We start from the raw sequence: 19,050 nt of genomic DNA, 5'->3' as shown, positions 1-19,050 counted from the left end.
GGGGCCTGCCTTTGTTTTCTAAAGCAATGGTCACCAGAGAGGGTCAGCCACTAGCCACCAAAATGACTGACTTCCCCGCCCACTCCCACCACCTCTCAGCTTGGAGAGGTGGGCTGATTCTCAAGTTCCAGAAGCCATTTGTCACCCATCGCTGATCCCTAAGGGAGGAACTCAAGGTCTGACCTTATCTTCTGCTTTCATCTGGAATTCAGACCCTGGGAGCCCTAGCTGAGGTGGGGAAAGTACCTGGATGGATGAACAGTCCTCTCTGCCAAGGGATAGCTCAAAGTTCCAGGAAAACCAGTCCCCACTCACCAGGGTGCTTCTCTCCCTCCAGGTGTCTAGCAAGCCAGTCCCAGCAGGGACCAAGAAAGCACCTGGACTCCAGGAGGGGGTGGTTCTCCAAGTGTAAAGACATGCACAGGACTCCATGGTATGAAGAAGGGAGAAAGGGAAGACTTGGTAAATAAAGATTTGACAAAATAAGTCAAGGAAGACCAATGCCATTTAACATTTATTTATTGATATCTACTTGATGCAAGGCACTGTGCTAGATTTGGTAGGGGATCAGACATGAAGGGCCACCCCTGTCTTCTAAGAGCTCACAATCTAATGGGCAGGGGAGGGCCAGGGAGGGGAGAGGAGAAGCCAAGTCCACAAAGAGCTCTAGAGCAAGGCTGATTATAGTGAGTGCCAATAAACAGACAAGGTCATGAGACTGGGGAGGGATAAGAAGAGTGGCGACGACCTAAAGACAACCGGGGCAGGACACAACTACTGTTGTCAGAGTACGCAAGTAAAGTTGAGGGTCAAGTTTAAAGAGACCATGTGTGTTTTGGAAAGTAAACACCCAAACTGATGCAATGAGAACTACAGAACACAGGTCTAGTAACAGGAGTTATCAACCTCCCAATCTGATGGATTTGCTGGAAACAGGGTGATGAACTCATTTTATGGACCAAACACGGATCAGGAAAGGAACCATACTCAGAAAACCAATTAACATACTCACTGAGAGGAAAAGGCATAGGTGTTCACCCATCTTGGTGAACAGAATACAGTACCACATTTAAACTGGTATTCACGACAGTCAAGGTGGGACTTGGGCCAGGAATCCTGGCTGGGCAGAATGAGAGAAAAGCCAAGGTTGATTCTTCTCAGAAAGTAGACAAATGGTCAAATGCAATTGGCTATTGACAAAGCACAAAGAAGAGACCCATTCTAGCTGGCTCAAATCTAGGCTGGGGACACAGTGTGGACTGATGAGGGCAGGAGCCAGCCATCCAGAAAACATAAAGCAGTCAGGCCTCCTACAGGTGCTGGGACTGGAGCATCTCTGGGAAGCCCAGTAAGAGCCTAGAGATCTCCAACCGTGTCACCCACAGGGGCAACACCTCTAAATACCACATGGCTTCTTCGATGGTCCAACACCAACTAGAAACTTTGGTTTTCTTGTTTGTATTTCGCAGATGTGAGAGGCTCACTCCATCATTTCCAGCTCTGACAACTGAATGCTGCCCTTGGGTCAGGTGTTTGGTTCTGCTTTAATTAACATGACCTAGAAGGGGGGTGTCGGGTCACACGGTACACAGCAGGGCCATGGCCCAGGGCTGTGGGCAGGGCAGGTGCCATGCCACTTCATGCACACAACAAAGCACAGAGAATGCAATACGATCGAAGAAAGATGCCCACTGTGATCAGGTAGGGATTTTTCCAGAAAGGCAAGTATGGTTATGACACAACTGATTGACAGTTAATCATAATACACAGGAAAATGGTAAATGATTACTTTCTTTGAAAAATTTCAGCAAGTAGCCAAACTAATAAAATCAATGGAGGGTTTCTTTGTTAATATGGCAAGAAATTCTGAGATGCAGAATTCCATGTAACCCAACTGCTCTCCATTTCCCTTGCAATAGTAATACATGTGGTTAGAAAGAAAAACAGAATGAGGTAGATACACGAATGCATAGACAAGCACATACCATGGGAAGCTTGCTCACACTTGCATTGGACACAGCAGTATACCTAGAGAATCCAAGAAAATCCACCCTCATGTTCCCAGAGGCAGAAGATGAACTCGGCAAAACTATGGACACATGCTGAAGCCACAGACTAATTGTGTTTGGACAGAGCTGGGATTTTACCACCAACACCATGAAAAGCTGCTTCATCAACAGGGATGGAAAAGACATGACCTTTAGTGTTAATTTTAAAGAGGATTTTTTGAGAGAAATTTAAAAAACTGAAACTAGAAAACAAGTAAAGGAGGGCAGGAAGGAATGCTAAGATGCCATGTCCTGGCTGGGAGCAGTGAGCACTGTGCTACATTCAGAGCCAATGGTAATCTAGACTTCAACGGGACCCTTCATCAAACCTCATACATGATGAGTGAATGGTCAAGAAATGGCAGAGTCCTTCAAGGTAAAGGTGCCAGACTTGCCCCTGGTAGATGTTAACTTTGCTTACCCAACGATAGCTGTACAAAACATGTCCTAACAGCTCCAAAAGAGAAAACTGATCTGAGAAAGTAGTGAGTTCAGACAGATTCACAACTACTGCAAGAACTGAGCCCACACAGCAAAAGGAACTGCTATGTAACAAGTGCTGTTGGCTTGTCTCCAGCCTGGGGTCAGGATGGAGATGTCGCACAGGGCCAGGGGCCATCTGAGAGGACCTTCTGGCCAAGGTCATGGCGGTCACTGTCAGACCCTGTTTCCAGGACAGGGCCTGGAAAGCCCTTCCAGGCTGTGCCTGTTGGGGAGCTCTGCCTCTCCTCTGGGCTGCTAGAAGAGGACACTTCCTCTCCATGCACCCCCAGGGCCCCCTGGGCACAGTTGCTGGGAAGTTTCAGGCCACAGTCCTGGTGTGGCCAGCTACCTCTCTACCCCTTGCTGCTGTTCCTCTTAGGGGAGGCTGCAGAGTGACAGCCCAGCCCCAGGATGACCAGCTCCTGTTTGGATGCCACATGGGCCACCAGAAGGGCTCAATGCCCTCGAACCCTTGCTTTACTGCCCCTCCCAGGCACAGCTACTGCAAGTCCTAGTCCAGGCCTTGTGTAGCCAGCTTCTAGCAGCATAGCACGCAGGCAATTGGAGGGATGTGGTTCCTCTCTGAGCCTCGGCTCTCTTGAGCCCTTCGATGTGGCTACAGAAGTAATGCCAGAACACATGGGCAAATTTCTCCTTAGTTGCCCAAAGCAGTGGCCACCAAACCAATCTCTTTCTCATTCCAGAGTCACTTGCTGGGAGGAGGCTGTGGTCCACATGATGATATCAGTCAGGTGAGTCTTCTTGTGTCCGAGGAGATGTCTCTTGAGTGGATCTGCTGCTCAGTCACCAAATCCACACCCGGCATTGTCAAGGCTCCCGGGAACTTGAATGATGGCCGGCTGCTGCCAGACCAATTTTGGACCATCCCATTGGTCTAGGTGAGGCCAAGCCCTGCTGCTGGTGGCTGGGGCTGTACTGGTGAGTTGTCACAGAGTGCTCCTGGCATTCCATGACAGACATATCTCTAGTGTGCCTCAGTGGCTAGGTTGGATAGTCAAATGCTGCCCACAGATATACATGGAGTCTGCATCTTGGATAGGAATAGGCCTGCTTCTCTGGCCCTTTCCCATCCAGCCTGCCCACCTGGTGCCTCCACCTGCTGGTGGGCAGAAGTTTCAACTTTTCATTTGTGATTAAAATTCTAGAAGAAAACATCATATTTAAATACTGAAGCAATGAAAGTTATGACTTAACAGACAAAAACGAATGCTGGGATATGTAAAAATTAAAAGCTCACACAACAAAAAATGTAAAAGAACCGCTACAAAGAGCAAAGCAATAAAATCAGAAGAGAACACCACAATCAATATAGAAAGAACTGCTATATAAAGTCAATATATTCAAAGGTAACTTGATAATTAGTCAAAGGAGATGAACGTACAATTTGCATGCGAGAAAACAGAAACGGTATTTAAGTCATTGCAGGAAAGAAAGATGAGGCTAGTAGTCAGGAGGCCTGGGGTCCACTCCCAGTTCTAGTACTAATGAGCTGTAAAATGATAACAAGAACTACGGTGATGCCAGCACATGATCTTCACTGAATGCAGGTGCCAGGTCATCACGTGCAGTGCTCTGCAGGCATGATGCCAGTCCTCTTGATAACCTTAGGAGGTAGGTACTGTGATTGTCCCCCCATTTTACAGATTTGCAAATAGAGGGCTGGTGAAGTACCATCTAGGCCCCATACCAGGAGAGGCTTTTGTTCCCAGCGAGAAGGCATCACCTCACCCTTGAGTCCTGGAGACGTCTCTCTTATTTGGGGCTGCACTCTCACCTACTGTATTTTGAACAAAATAGTACTGGGTGAGGACAAGAGTCACTAGGCTGAAACAACCCAATTGATGCTTGTTTTGGATATACATAGGGGTCACCAGATTGAACTGGTTTAAGAAACAAGAAGGCAAAGAACCTTTAATCCACATTCAATAATTTTTACTGGGAGTATGACCTCAGGATGATACTTCAGGTGCTCAAACAAAAGGAAACTAAACAACCCCCAGCCTTTTATAAGGCCATTTGAAAAAGCACCACCTTAAGTAGCTATGTTGTGGAGCTATAGGACTAATTACAGAACACACTAAACAACTGTTGTAAGGGTACAGGAATATGTTCTTATGGCTTGGGAGGAAATTTCTGATGAGAGCCTCATGCAGGGATTGTCACAGTGCTACCACTCATAGCTTAGATGGAGTGACTGGATGTGCTCTGAGACTCCAGGGTTCCCACGTTGGTGAAGACGGTGAGGTTGAAAACGTACGTGAGGAGTTAGAATAAAATGACTTCCTGAAATGGAGCGTGGCAAAAAGGCATATTTCCTAAATTAATATATTATTCTATATAATATGTGATTTACAATATGTATGTATAACTAAATTAATAAATTAAATATTATAAGACATTTGAGTATTCTATTTACATCCCTAAAAATTTATAAATTCAAGTAGGCCAAAAAACTCTTTGGGAGAGGTGGGGTCACATTATCTTGATGTCATCGTTGAACATCTCTGCACTGGTTTCCTCCAGACTTGGGGCTTGGAGCGGATGAGCCGCTGAGACCCTCCCCACCCCCACATTCGAATTTCTCTTCTCATTCAAGGCATGAGGATCGAAATCCCTTGACGGTTCTTTCTGCCAGGTGAACTAGCCAAACTAAGTTAAAATGGTAAAAGCTACTCTCAATGGGCATAATGGGCAACGTGTACACTTAAGAAATTGCTGGTGGCAGTATAAACTGGTTCGACCTCTTGGACGATAAAATAGACAAGCGCTACAAAATTGTTCATCTCCTTTGACTCCCCCGCCGGCCTCTGGGGCCCCCTCTCGTCCCACCCGCGGCGGGTGGGCGCAGGGCCATCTACTCGCGGTGGGTGGGCTGATGCTTCTGCAGTGCCGAGCGCCTCTTGAACACGCGGCCACACTCGCTGCACTCGCAGCGTCTCGCCCCACTGTGGATGCGCCGGTGGCGACTCAGGCCCGAACTTCTGCGGAAGGCCTTGCCGCACTTGTCGCACTCATAGGGTTTCAGTCCGCTGTGGATGCGCCGGTGCTTGATGAGGTCGGAGGGCCCGCGGAACGCCTTCCCGCACTCGCCGCACGCGTACGGCCGCTCGCCGCTGTGGATGCGCGCGTGCTCCAGCAGGCTGGAGCTCTGGCGGAACGCCTTGCCGCACTGGCCGCACTCGTAGGGCTTCTCGCCGGTGTGGATCCGCCGGTGCTTCGTAAGCTCCGAGCTCCGCCGGAAGAGCTTGCCGCAGTGCGGACACCCGTATGGCTTGGCACCGCTGTGGATGCGCTGGTGCTCGGCCAGGCCATTGACGCCACGGAAGGACTTTCCACAGTCGTCGCAGTCGAAGGGCAGGTGGCCTGTGTGCATCCGCTGGTGCTTGAGGAGCTCCTGGCAATCCAGGAAATCCCTGCTGCACGACTTGCACGCGAAGGGCTTCTCCGAAGTGTGAAGCTTCTGATGTCGGAAGAGGTGGGTGTTGGCTTTGAAGGAGCGCCCGCACTCCTCGCAGTCGAAGGGCTTCTCTCTGCTGTGCACCCTCAGGTGCTGACTGAGGCCTGCGTTCTTCTTAAACCTTTTCCCGCACTCCTCGCACTCAAAGGGCTTCGCCTCCCTCTCCATTTGCTCCCTCTTCTCCACGACGTCATCCTGGGCCCGACTAGGGCCGGGCTTGGGCTCCCCAGCCAGGTGGCTCTTCCTGTGCTCATTAAATTCTGACACCCCCCTGAAGACCTTCCCACAATCTCCACACTCCCAGCCCTTCTCCTCACTGTGAACCCTCTGGTGCTGAACAAGGAGCACTTTTAGGCGAAAGGTGTCCCCACACTCTTTACATGCAAAATGGTGTTCTATGGGCAGATTCTGTGGGTTCCCTCCCCTTCCCTCAGCATTCCCATTCTGTTTGACCTCAGCACTCGAGTCACTGGCCCTTGGGGAGCTTGTGGAAGCCATCTCCTGAGGCTGGACTTCTACATCCATTGTCTGGTGGTGGGTCACAGAAGTGCTTTCTAGAAGGATAAACATAAGACACTGCAGACTACAGAGGGCATGAGGAAGGAGGTCACTCTCTCCTGTCAACAACACCCCCCAAAACATAGAGCTGCTGGGCACCAGGCCTGGAAGCCAAGGAAGCAAGTGCCTGCCAAAGGGATCCTGAGGACGCCTCTCCTCCTCACCGGACAGCATCCACACCTGGCAAAGCCTCAGCTAGGCTCCGGAACCTAACTTTAGACCCCATGAGTTCAGCTGAATCCTCCAATCCTAACTTGAACCCCACAATAGCTCAGTTGGACCTCTCCCCAATTTCTTCACATTTCCCTAGGTTTCTTTTTCACTCACCTGGGTGCTTAGCTTGATCCGTGCTGAGGGATGGGTCTGATACCAACATCACTTGTCCTTGAGCCAGGTGTGAGACCAAAGTAGGGTTCAAAGCAGGAACTCCTGCTTATGGAAAAGGAGGAAGCAGCCACAGATGACATCAGAATGGAGGAACAGGGAAGGCATTTGAAGGGGAACTGTTTTGGATCCTCAAGAACTGGGCTGGCTATAACCTTAGGTAAGTCATTTATGCAGATCGAATGCAGTTCCCAAGGGCCAGCTCCTTCCAGGGCTGATCCTTACCTTACTTCCCACCCTCCTGGTGCCCACACACTGAACTTGAGCTCTTCCCAGACCTGGGGACTTCCATAACTCCCAAACACAATCCCGAAAGTCTTTCTTTCTGAACACTACTCCTCCCAACACATAAACATCCCTGAGAGGTAAATAAGAGCTTGACCTCTCAAGAGCAAACTCCAATCAGATGGCCATGTAGTTTGTATAATTCGTGAATTAAAAAACATTCTTAACTATAGTGGCAGGTTTTCTCTAATATCTTTCCAATGAGAGACTAAGGGGGGCTGTTTACATGCCATGAGGAATGTGGAGCTCATGCCACTGAAGATGTCAAGTACAGCAGGCCCTTTACATTTCTCTGCAACCTGGAGACAAGGCAAGCTTGTGTGGGGGTGGCCATGTGCCCACGGCCCACTCCCAGCAGGTGGTGAAACTGGGGAAGGGTTAGGGAAATCCTTACCCACGGAGGTCATGTTCCCATAATATGCCAGTGTCTTCTGCTCAGGGTCCAGGCTCAACCACTCTGTTTTTGTCAGGTTCCACACATCATCAAATGGCACCAAATCCTGAAAGAATTCCCGGGATAATCAGTCTATCCATCTGGTCTCAAATGAAGCAGGGGTGGCACCCAAAATGCCAAGGGCAAGGGGTGAGGGCCTGGAGTGGTGTGTGTGCTGCTAACATGGAGATTCAACAACGAGCCCTGAGAAGTCCTGGAAAGAGAACATGACCAAGCATGAGGAGACCTGGCCTCCCACCATCTTCCCAAGGGACCTCAATTTATTGACTTTCCCGGATGAAAACTCAGCTCTCCCAACTGTATGATAGGAATTCCAAGCCCAGTGGGCCTCCATTCCTTGGCAGCCTCCAGGAGAGAAGCAGAGGGTGGGAAGGAAGGCAGCAACCAGGGTTCACACCCTGCCATGTGTCATGCTGGGCAAGAGGCAGTGGCTGAGGCCAGAATCAGGGAGCAGTGATGGAATCCCAAGCAAGGCAGAGGGAAGCACAGCTCACCTGGGCCTCCGGCATCTCAAGAGGGACTGCCAGGACCTGGTTTCCCGGGGTTCCATCCTGGGGAAGGGCAAGACCTTGGGGAGCAGGTGGAGCTAAGGAAAGTGAAAAAAGCCATGAGTGACAACAGCCTTGTCTCTGGGTCCCCTGGGATGAGACTGGTAATTTCCTGTTCCCTGGTTTTAAATTTTGTTGAATCTTCTCTTGCATGTGGCCGAACAACAAGCCAGAGCATGGGAAAGCCTTAGAAAACACCTCAATGGCAGAGTGGGATGGCAAAGAATTAACTCAGGCAGGACGGAGGGAGCCAAGATAAGTCAGACAAATGCCAGCTCAGGCACAGCCACAACACAGCCACAGACTGTGACAGAGAGCCAATGGCAAGGAGATAGCTCTCCAAGACAGGCTGACCACAGGCCTCCCTCATCGTGCACAGGATGGAGGTGGACCAAACAGGATACCAGAAGAAATGATAGGAGATGAGGCGTCCTTAGGAGCCTTGTAGAAGGCAACACAAAACTGGATCAGGTGACTGAAGGGAAAAGAGGCAACAAAGAATGGGAACCCAGGCTTTCAGACCAGCAGCAAGGCCCTTCAAAGCCACACCACACAGAAGGACTTCATCAGTGAAAGACAATGAGAATGTTTCTCTCACATACTCGACAGTGAAAAACTGAACAAAATGGAAAAGATCAAGGCCAAGATCTTCAAACAGCAGGTTGCGAAATAAAAGACCTGAACAATATAGACAAGTAACCTTTTCCTTCCAATATTCAAAATTAGTAAAATAAGACCCTATCACAGGTGTCTGTGTATCATAGGCAAGAGGCAGTGACTGAGGCAACTCTGTGAGTTCCAAAGTTCGTGTTCTGATGTCAGTTCAACTCATGGTTAAATGAAAAGGAAGCACATTTTAAAAAATTTCATGGAAATTTATTCAGTAAAGTAGAAGAAAGAACAATGAGAACTTAACTCCATGAGTGACAAGTGAATGGGCCTTGTGATTATTTTCTGTGCACCTCCAGCAACCCCTGAATTAATTTCTAAGGTTCATGCTTTCAGTTCCAGGGGCCAGAGGCCCTAAGCTATGAATAATAAAATAGAAGAGTCAAGAAGACTCCCAAAGGGGTGCCTCTCTCAAGGGAAGTGTCATCAATTTTACCTGTGCAGTGTCTTCTGAAAACCTCCAATATTATTCTGAAGATTTCCTTTTGTCATTGGTGCATAATAATTATATATAATAGTGGGATTGTGATAAATTTGTACATGCATATAACATAATTTGATCAGTTTCATTCCCTAGAACCTCCCCGACCCTCACTATCCCTAATCCCCTTCTTATATCTTACTGGTCTCCCTTCTATTTTTCTTGAAAGGAAGTATTTTGATAGTAGCTTCAAGCACTACAAAACCCTAATACTCCAGAAAGATTTTTACATAAAACTGAAGATGTTATATTAAAAGAAATGAATGGAAACTTCCACTTATAGCCACAATGGAGTAACAAGAAACAGATTTCACATCCTGCCATAAACAAGTAGCAAACTGGAGAAAATATATGTGAAACAACAGTTTTCAGACACTGGATAGCAGGAAGCACAGGATCATCATCCTGGAGAGAAACAAATGAGGCGAGTCCACTCAGTACCTCAGCTCTCTGCCTGGAGGCAATTTCCAGACTAAGAGTGTAGGAAGGGTGAAACTAAATAGAGGTTAGTGGCTTCACCAAGTTGAGGAGACACAGGCCAGCATTCGGGGTAGCAGAGGCAGCTGGAAGTTGTGGAACAGAGTCCCAGAAAGGAGTGTGCTGTGCAGAAAAGAGCTTCAAAAATCTGCATAAGGCTTCCCTTGAGTCTTCCCTAACTACTAAGTCATGCATGCATACAGTAAAACTCCAAAGGGCTTCGAAAACAAGGACCAGGAAGCTGTAAGATGAACAATACCCGGGATACACAAAGGTAGAAAGATGTTCAAGGTCTGACTGACCAGCATCCTCTGTGATCACTTAGGACATTCAGAAGAGAATACACAGGGATCATGCCTCAGTAGTAAGGCTGGTCTATTCTACCTACAAATGCTTAAAACTCAGCTTCACAGAGAACAAACTGATACAAAAGTAGCTATTTCCCAAAGTCCAGACACTCAAAAACATAATCCTTACAATGTTCAACATTCAACAAAAATCTGCTGGGGGCAAACTCTGTCTTTTGATTGAAATGTTTAGTCCATTTATATTTAACCTAATTATCCATGTGATGGAGCTTAAGTTTGTCATCCTAGTATTTATTCCTCTTTGTCCCATCTGTTCTTTATCCTATTTTCCCTTCCTTTTCTTCTTTCATTTTCTAAATGAAGCTTAGGAAGAAAGTTATATAATCATAATCAAGTTTCTGAAAACCAGTGATAAAAAGAGAAATCTTAAAGTAAACAAAAGAAACAAATGATATTGTGTACAGAAGAACAAAAATAAGAATAGTCAGTGACTTCTTATTGGAAAACATGCAAACTAGAAAATACTGAATAACATTTTTAAGTGCTAAAAGTGAGGGAAAGTCTGTCAACCTACAACACTACATTCAGGGAAACTATCCTTCAAAATTGAAGGAAAAAATAAATTATTTTCTTGCAAAAGCTGAGAGAATTTGTCTCCAGCAGATCTGTACCATAAGAAATATTAAAGGATGTTGTTTGGATATAAGGAAAATGAAATACATGGAAACTTACATTTATGCAAAGACATGAAAAACATGAAGAATGTACACATGTGGGGAAATATACAACACTTTAGTCTTCCTGATTTTTTTTTTACGGTGCTGGGGATTGAACCCAGGGCCTTGTGCTTGTGAGGCAAGCACTCTACCAACTGAGCTATATCCCCAGCCCCCTCATTTTTAAATCTTTAAAAAATAATTGACCTTTTCAAGGGAGAATAGTGAAAAGGTAGTGTGAGGTTTGTAACATGCAGAAGTAAAACATGATTGTGTGTTTTAACAAGTCCTCAAGATTCCTGTGCATACTAGCAAGCTGATAGTGGAGATAAGATACAATACCAACAATCATCCAAAAGAAGAAAAGTAAAGAAAAAAAGGAAAAAAGAACAGATGGAACAAAGAGAAATAAATACTAGGATGGCAAACTTAAACTTGATTACATGGATAATTAGGTTGAATATAAATGGAGTAAACATTTCAATCAAAAGGTAGATTTCTGGACTGTATTAAAAAACAAAATGTGACTATGCTATCTACAAGGAACTTTGAATAGAAATACACAGACGGGTTACATGAAAGGATGGAAAGGATGGAAATGATGTACTATCCCAAAGGATAGCACTGTCATCAAAAAAGGTACTCAGTGGGGGTCGGGGGATGGGGAAGGTGAATGAGCTCTGGAGGTACTACTGAATAGTCCTAGAACTTGCAGCAGGAAGAAAACCTGAGGGTTTAAATACAAAATCACCAGATAGTCAATGTAGGATGACATGCAGAGATTACAAATGCATACATTCTTTTTTTTTTTTTTGTACCAGGGATTGAACCCAGGGGTGCTTAACCACTGAGCCGCAACATCCCCAGCAAGCCCCTCTTCCTTTTTAAATTTTGAGACAGGGTCTCACTAAGTTGCTGAGGCTGGCTTTGAACTCATGATCCTCCTGCCTCAGACTCCAACGTCGCTGGGATTACAGGCATCCGCTACCATGCCTGGCTTGAATTCTTCATAGAAAATGCAGACAGATATAATAACTCTTGATTGAGAACCCAAAGAGGGTGAAGAAAGGGGAGTAGACAACTGAGTATATATTTGTATTTTCAGACAATAAAGAAAACACTGGGAGTGCCTCAGAGCTGGAACAAGCACACCTACCTACACTGCAGTGTGTGTAGCCACATAGGAGGAGAGGCAAGGTCTAGAAATATCTGCTTACTGTTTCTGGTTCCATTTTTAGTAATGAAGGTGAATTTCATGGGTATCAGAAAAGAACAATTTAACAAGATTTTGGTGGGGCTGGGGCCGTGGCTCAGTGGTAGAGCACTTGCCTAGCATGTGTGAGGCATTGGGTTCCATCCTCAGCACCACATAAAAATAAATAAAAGTATAAAAATACAATAACATTACTAAAAAAGATTTCAGTAATCTTTGGGTAAGAAAGATGCTTGGCATGCAAGAGGACAAGGGCTGAAGCCAAGGAGACGATAGGGAGTGGCCCCTGGGGTCAGGTCAGAAGACTAGCACTTCCTGGGATGCCCACATACGCAAAGCAAGCACAGGGGAGAAGGCTAGGGGTGTGTGGGGGCAGTCTGAGAAGGGGGATGATCAGAAAGCATAGAGACGGCCCTCCTGGCTCCTTCCCACACACCATCAGCACCGTGGATGGGTGCGGGCAGAAGCTCTCATTTGCTCCTAAAATCCATGGCCGCCTGGCACAGGTGCTTCCCCAGTGCGTACATTCACCCTCAGGTACTCGGCAGCCAAGCCCTTCCTTTTGGGGCAGGGCCCCTCTGGTCCATTGCACTTTTCCTGGCCTATGTTCCCTAGTCTAGTTTGATTGTGGCTTCCCACACAAATAAACTGGTCCTGAATTATTTACATAATTCATTTTTTTAACAATTTGCTTCCAATTGATATTGATGTCTGGCTACTGAATGAAATGCAAAGGGGGACATTGTGTTATATATGCACTTTTTGAGAAAGATGACCCGTATAAAGCCCTTATTGCTGCCCTCAAACCAGAAACCTAAGGCCTTATCACCCCCTACAAGGTCCTGGCCCAGCCTACCAATTGCATATCCTGTCTCCCAAGTGTCAGTCACTCCATCAGAAGACTGGCCTTCATGTACTTCTGGATATGCCAAGGCTGTGGCCCTCAAGGCCTTTAAACCTGCCACTAATAACATCCCTACAGCTTATCAGAGAAAGCTCCTTCTAATAATTCAGGCCTCAACTCAAACGTCACCTCCTCAAAACCTCTTCACTTTCCAGCCACATCTGTTAGAACACTTTCACTACCTAAAAATTCTTCTAGGAAGTTGCTTATTTTTCCCAGGAAAAATATCAGCTCCAACAGGGCAGGGCCTTCTTTTCTTGGTTACCCCCGCAGTCCCCAGTATCTGCAGCAGCTCCTGGCACCAAGTAGACATATGATATATTGTGGAGCAACTACAACAATGCATGTGATGACTGGAGTGTTAAATGGAGTGAACTTCCACTTATACAGCACTTAGTATGTGTATTTGGAGCTGTGTGTCTTTCTTCCCCTAATTTAATGATCACAGCTATGGTCACTGTCACCTCCATTTTACAGAGAAGGAAACTATGGGTCCATGTGGTTAAGTGGCTTGTGTAAAGTCCAGCTCCCAAGACCAGAGAGGAAAGAAATATGCAGCCCTATTCTAAAAGGCCATCAGAAGCCAGGCTGGCAGCAAGCACTAGAGAAACCTCGTTGTATGCACGGGTGTTTGGGGGCTGCCTTTCAGTCATCCTGTTAACATGCCACTGCAGATCCTCACCGAGCAAGCCACACAAATCATTCTCTCTCTGACGCGCACGCGTGCACACACAATCATTCTTTCTCTCACACACAGTTCTTCCAAGCCAGCCATGTTTAATTGAGTAAATCCTCCTGAAGTGTTCCATTTAATTGAGTGAATCCTACCAAAGAGTTTTTACTTAATTGGCATGATTAACTGTTGAAATCCTGGAGCCACAAGCCCCAAATGAATTGTTAATTATCCTTTCCCATGTAGCAACAGGAGTGGCCCTTCCTGTCCCAGCTCACTGGGAAGATTTGGCTTGAGAGCACTTCAGCTCTCGGTGGCCGTGTGATCACCACCCAAAGTAACAGAGCCCATGGACACAGAGAGCTAATTTAGAAGGTGTTCAAAAAAATGGGAGGAAAAATGTGGACTTTAATTTCACAAAATGAAGCTAATCTCCATGTAATTAACCAAGCGTATCAGGTAACAGAGTTTCAGGAAAAGCCAAGGAAGATCATTAAAAAAAGATAATACACATGAATCCCCACTGTAGTTAAGAATAAAATTATCATCAATCCTGAAGACAATCAGATCACTTAGAGTGCATGTGGCACAACTGTTCTACTTCAAAATGGTGGAACAAATCTGCAAAAGAAGCTGGATGCAGTGACCAAAGTGACAAACGCAGGTGTCTTACTGCCTTCTGAAAGGATCTTCCAGGATCAAGGTCAAAGCAATTTCAGACAGAACATGAAAATCATTGTAGTGCACCGGATGGACACAGAGGGTAATGCTGACCTTGAATGGAAGGCACTTTCACTCAGAGCAGAAAAGAACACCCCAATCTCACGAGGTGCACTCCTACTTATGATTGGGAAATGGAAGCAGAGATACACCACAGAAAAACAAATCTTCAATTCTCAATGTAGGTGAAACCATCCTCCTTCTTTAAGTGGGATCTGAAGACAGGCTATCAACTCCCACAGAGCAAAGACCCTCTAAAGGTCAACTACAGATTCCACACTGGACCTAGCCAAGTGCCATGTATGCTACAGCTGTTTAACTAACATCTGCTTCTAGAATACATGGACAGTAATGATGTCAGTGTTAACATACTGCTGGACAATTTGAAAAATGATGCTTGAGCCCACACCCATGAAAAAATCTTCCTGCTAATTGCTTTAGATCACGATGTAAGTTTTAACCAACCAACCTATTAAAAAATTTACTGCTTGGAATCAGAAATGCTAAGAGACCCCCAAATAATCATTTTATTTTGATCTGAAAGAATAGAAACTGAGAATTTATTTCAACAGAGACAATTATTTCAACAGAGACAAAAACCCATGTCACAAAAAGTGGTGAAGAATTAGGTGTCTTCCGGTCACCTTGGACTTAGGATGTCCTGAGGGTGTCTGACTACTAGTAAAGGCAGTTCTTGAGCCTAAAAGATCAGCCTTCAACTGATATGACTGCACACACAGCCAAGCAATCTCCCTGGTCAGGTGCTGTCCTTCCCTGGGCGGTAAGGGAGGGGAGAGGCAGCAGCTCACCCAAACAAGACCCACCTGGCACCTTCCAGGGCATGCCCAAACACCTGGACTCTAAAGCACCTAAAGAATGACCTGCAGCAGAATGTCCTCAGGCCAGAAGATAGCAGGTGGCTTGTGATGTTCAGTTCAGTTCTGGGCCAAAGCAAACAAGCTCCAAAGGGTATAGACACAAGAGACCTAGTTCCGATGGGTTCCTTCAGCTCCCTCTTCCATCCAATGATCACCTGGACTCCCAATTCTCTTTATTGGGTATCTTCTCTCCCCTGTGCTGTGTCTCTAGGAATGCAATAACTGCCTCTGGGCAAAGACCATTCAAAAACTCTGTCATATATGGAAATCAAAGAGCTTTCAAATTTTGAACAATACTCTTTACCATCTCATATCCCCACCCATGGGTCTTCTAAAAGCAAGGCCCACCTTAAGCTAGCAGACATGGTCTGTAAACACCCAGACTTACCCAAAAGAGACACACAGGGATGACTCATCGTGTCTCTGAACAATACTGTCGATTAGTTCAGTAGGTAAGGTCCCACCTGTTGGATTGAAATAATCCAGATAAGCAGAAGCAGACGTGAGTGCACATTCCAGGAAACCTCTCCTCTTGTGCGGCGAGTGCTCAACAGCAGGACAGACTGTGAAATTAAACGTGCACTGCTGAGGTCCTCATGTGCCCCAGGCAGGCCAGAATGTGAGTGCTGAATTGGTCTCTGGGCAGCAGCCTGTCCTGGCCTTGATGTTCCCCTAACCTTGCAGGCTGGGAAGTGGATGTGAAGGCTCCATTTGGGCCCATCCCATATTCTGCAAGCCACTGCTACTGGAAGTAGCAGGATCCTAAAGGGCCAAAAGCGGGTGTCTCACCAGGAAAGTCTGTTTCTTTTGGGATATTTGTGTCTGTGTGTGTCTTTTTCTGTGTGCGTGGGTGGAAAGGCATCTGTTTCCTCTCTCAATTTGCCTGGGCACCTGTCTCTCTCTGTTTAGGTTTCTATCTTCTTTTCCTCCTATAAAAAGCCAGAAGGTAGACCAGAAGGGGATTTTGTAGTGTTTGTTGTACTTAATTGAGGAAAGGTTTATGTTCCCATTTCCCCAAGAAAATGCATGGCATCTTACTAAAAATCAAAATAAATTGTAAGTATAGCACTGAGGTTACACTGCCTAGATATAAAAGATCTTAAAATGGGGGTGGAGTGGGATGTTATGCAAATCTCAAGGAGCACTGGGCCATCCAGGGAGCCCAGGCAGGTTTGGAAGGGCTGGATCACTGCGTTAGAAACCTGGTTTAAGTGGCAGAGCAGCAGGTCTGGGTGGGCCAAGAAATCTGCATTTTCACAAGCACTCCAAGGACTCTGAGATGGACACCGGGCCTGTCTAGAATCTGGAGGTTCCCTCACCTCTGGCTCATACGAGACAGTGGTCCTGCCCAGGAGCCTCCTGAGATGAAAGCCCACTGAGTCTGTGGCAATGGTCAGATTTCTGGGAAGAGAATTCTTTTTCAGGAAGATTTTCTAAGGGGTCTATCACCACCTAAGGAAGGCAAGAAACCACTGCTTCATAGTATTCTAAATATAGATCCAAGAATATTTTGGGGGAAATTCACTGGACTATGTTAGACACTGTGCAAGTTGCTTCTATGGAAAGGTTCAATGGCAGGGTAAGTACCTAGTAGAGCTGCTATTCCAGCAATCCCATCTGAAATCATCTTATAAAGGAAAATGTTGGGGGCGGGGGCTGAGGTTGAAATGTTTGTTTCACTGACCAAGGAGTCTGGGGGAGGGGGCGCCAGCTGGGCTAGGCCAAGGCTGGCTGGAGGATGTCAGTTGGAACAGGGTGGGACCTCTGGGAAGAGGGCCAGGAATGGGGGGTGTTTGAAAGGTACCATGGGCTTTGGGCAGCAGTCAAGTGTGTGTGTGTGTGAGTGTGTGTGTGTGTAAAAGGACATGTAATTAATCACCCAAATATAGACTGGAGGAACCAGAAAAGGAGTTTAGGAGGAAAGGGCAATGGGGTGGGGTGTAAGATGGTGGGCCCCAGGAAGGCAAGAGAAAAAGCTCTGTTCAGACATTGGGCCTTAAGATCTCTTTACCCTGCAAGGGCTTCCCCTTTCCCCCATTTCCCTCCCTCCAGCTCTCATTCCCTAGACAACCTAACTGCCTCATTCTCCCCACCAAGCTGAGACTTGACCCCCACCCATTAGGAAGGACCGACTCCCCTAGCAGAAACCATCCCTAGCGCCCTAGATTGTGGCTCAACCCTTCCCCCATATTGGGGCAAAGCCCTTTAAGGCGCCCCCCGCCACACTTCCTACCCCATCGCCTCCACTGTGCTTGGGGTTGCGGGGTGGGCACTCTTTCTCATTCCCTGACCAGTTCCCACCCATTAGCGTCCTCCATAGAGCAGTGTAGGCCTCTGCACATCCTCGATTCCCGCCCTTAACCACCGCCCCCCGCCCGCAGCTGGAAGGCCTTCGGGCCTCTTCGTACCCGCCATCTGGGACCCATCCCCCTTGGCCACTGGCCCGCACCAAGGCCGAGCAGTTCTCCTTACACTGAGATGCCCCCTCCCTCGCATGTGCTCCCACGGCTCGTACATTCACTTCGGCCCCCAGCACGTCCTACCTCGACCCCGTACGCTCACTCAGGCCCGTACATCCTTTCGCCTCCTTCGCGATCACTCGGGCTGGTACGTCCTTCCCGCCGCCCGCACGATCACCTCGATCCTACACACTCTTCAGCGGACCGCACGCTCACCCAGGCTTGGCGGCGACCGATGCACAGCCCTCAGCGGAGTGGAGCTGGCGCGGCCCAGGCAGGCCTGGCGTGGCAGGAAGCGCCACGGAGCCACCCGCGCCTAGTCTAGCCCAGCAGCCCCGCGGCGCGTTTCCGGAGCCGGGGGCGCAGCCGGGGGTACTGGGGAAGCGAGGCCCCGCCCCAGTCCTTGCCCCGCCCAGCAAGTCCGCTCCTATTGGCCTGTAAAGGGGGCGGGGAGGAAGGGGGCGGGGAAGAGGCGGAGCGAGACTTGGAGGTGGGGCCGGCGAGACCGCGGAGTAGAGGCGCGCGCGGACTGAATATCTAGTCCTAGATGTGGAGGAGGGAGGGGTGGGATGAATGCGCGAATGAATGAATGAACGAACGAACAAACAAATCGACCAGCTGATGAAAGAGAGAACGAAGAAATGGACAGGATGGTTCTCTCTTGGGAGCCTTCAGGATGATGGTGGGCCTGGTAAGGTGTCAAAGACCAAGCGAAGCAGAGAAAAGTCAAACCTTCACTGCCGCGTTCAAAGATTCATAGAGTCGTGTTGTGAGCCCCTGCTGTGCCAGACCTTCAGAATACTGCTGTGAGCAAAACTAGATAACCCTCATCCCTGTCCTAAGGGGGCACACATTTGGCACCCTAGAGCTTCTGTGAGTGTACGTGTGTGTTGAAGGTGCACACTATGAAAGAGTAAATACTTGCCTTACTTTCAAAATAGCAGCTCATATAATGAAAACAAAACAAAGCAAAACAAAACAAAGGATCTTTGAATCAAGGGAGCTACAAGCAGAAGACAGCCAGTTTCAGATGATTTTTTTTTGGTCAATCAACAGAAATCTACAATGATGCTATTGTCCTGCCCTGTGATAAGCCCTGGAGTCACAGGTTACTGCTTTCTTGAAGATTTTGGTTTCTTGAGGAAGCCAGGAATAAACAAGGAGCAACAAAAACACCTGAGAAATGATGAGAACTTTGGAGAACATCACTCAGGTTGAAATTTCAGAGTGACAGGTGTGTGTGTGTGTGGGGGGGAGTGCTAGACCATCCTCAGGGAAAAGGAATAGCAAGTGCAAATGCCTTGTGACAGGAAC

At 47.3% G+C, this 19,050-nt stretch overlaps 1 protein-coding gene across 2 annotated transcripts; it reads right to left on the bottom strand.

Annotated features, from left to right (window-relative positions):
- Positions 1-483: 483 nt before the first annotated feature.
- Znf275 (zinc finger protein 275) lies at positions 484-18,068 on the bottom strand. Of its 2 annotated transcripts, none has more exons than XM_047537114.1 (6): positions 17,821-18,068; positions 15,666-15,840; positions 8,185-8,276; positions 7,631-7,736; positions 6,895-6,996; positions 484-6,563 (listed from the first exon to the last, which is right to left on the bottom strand). In XM_047537114.1, the coding sequence occupies exons 2-6, from the start codon at positions 15,691-15,693 to the stop codon at positions 5,407-5,409; spliced, it is 1,485 nt and encodes a 494-aa protein (XP_047393070.1). In that variant the 5' UTR covers positions 15,694-15,840; positions 17,821-18,068; the 3' UTR covers positions 484-5,406. The 2 variants fall into 2 exon arrangements, with proteins under 2 accessions (XP_047393070.1, XP_047393069.1); XM_047537113.1 differs by having other exon boundaries at positions 15,666-15,741.
- Positions 18,069-19,050: the final 982 nt, after the last annotated feature.

Source organism: Sciurus carolinensis, chromosome X (assembly GCF_902686445.1).
Source record: "Sciurus carolinensis chromosome X, mSciCar1.2, whole genome shotgun sequence".
Lineage (NCBI taxonomy): Eukaryota > Metazoa > Chordata > Mammalia > Rodentia > Sciuridae > Sciurus > Sciurus carolinensis.
Note: the sequence above shows the minus strand (reverse complement) of the source record. Positions and strands in the feature narration are given on the sequence as shown.

Excerpts from the sequence above, each read along its gene's own strand:
- Znf275 (XM_047537114.1), bottom strand. The coding sequence starts at position 15,693 with ATGAGTCATCCCTGTGTGTCTCTTTTGG. Across the intron at positions 7,737-8,184 it reads TTGAGATGCCGGAGGCCCAG|GATTTGGTGCCATTTGATGA; the intron begins GTGAGCTGTGCT and ends GAATTCTTTCAG. Across the intron at positions 6,564-6,894 it reads GGATCAAGCTAAGCACCCAG|AAAGCACTTCTGTGACCCAC; the intron begins GTGAGTGAAAAA and ends TTATCCTTCTAG.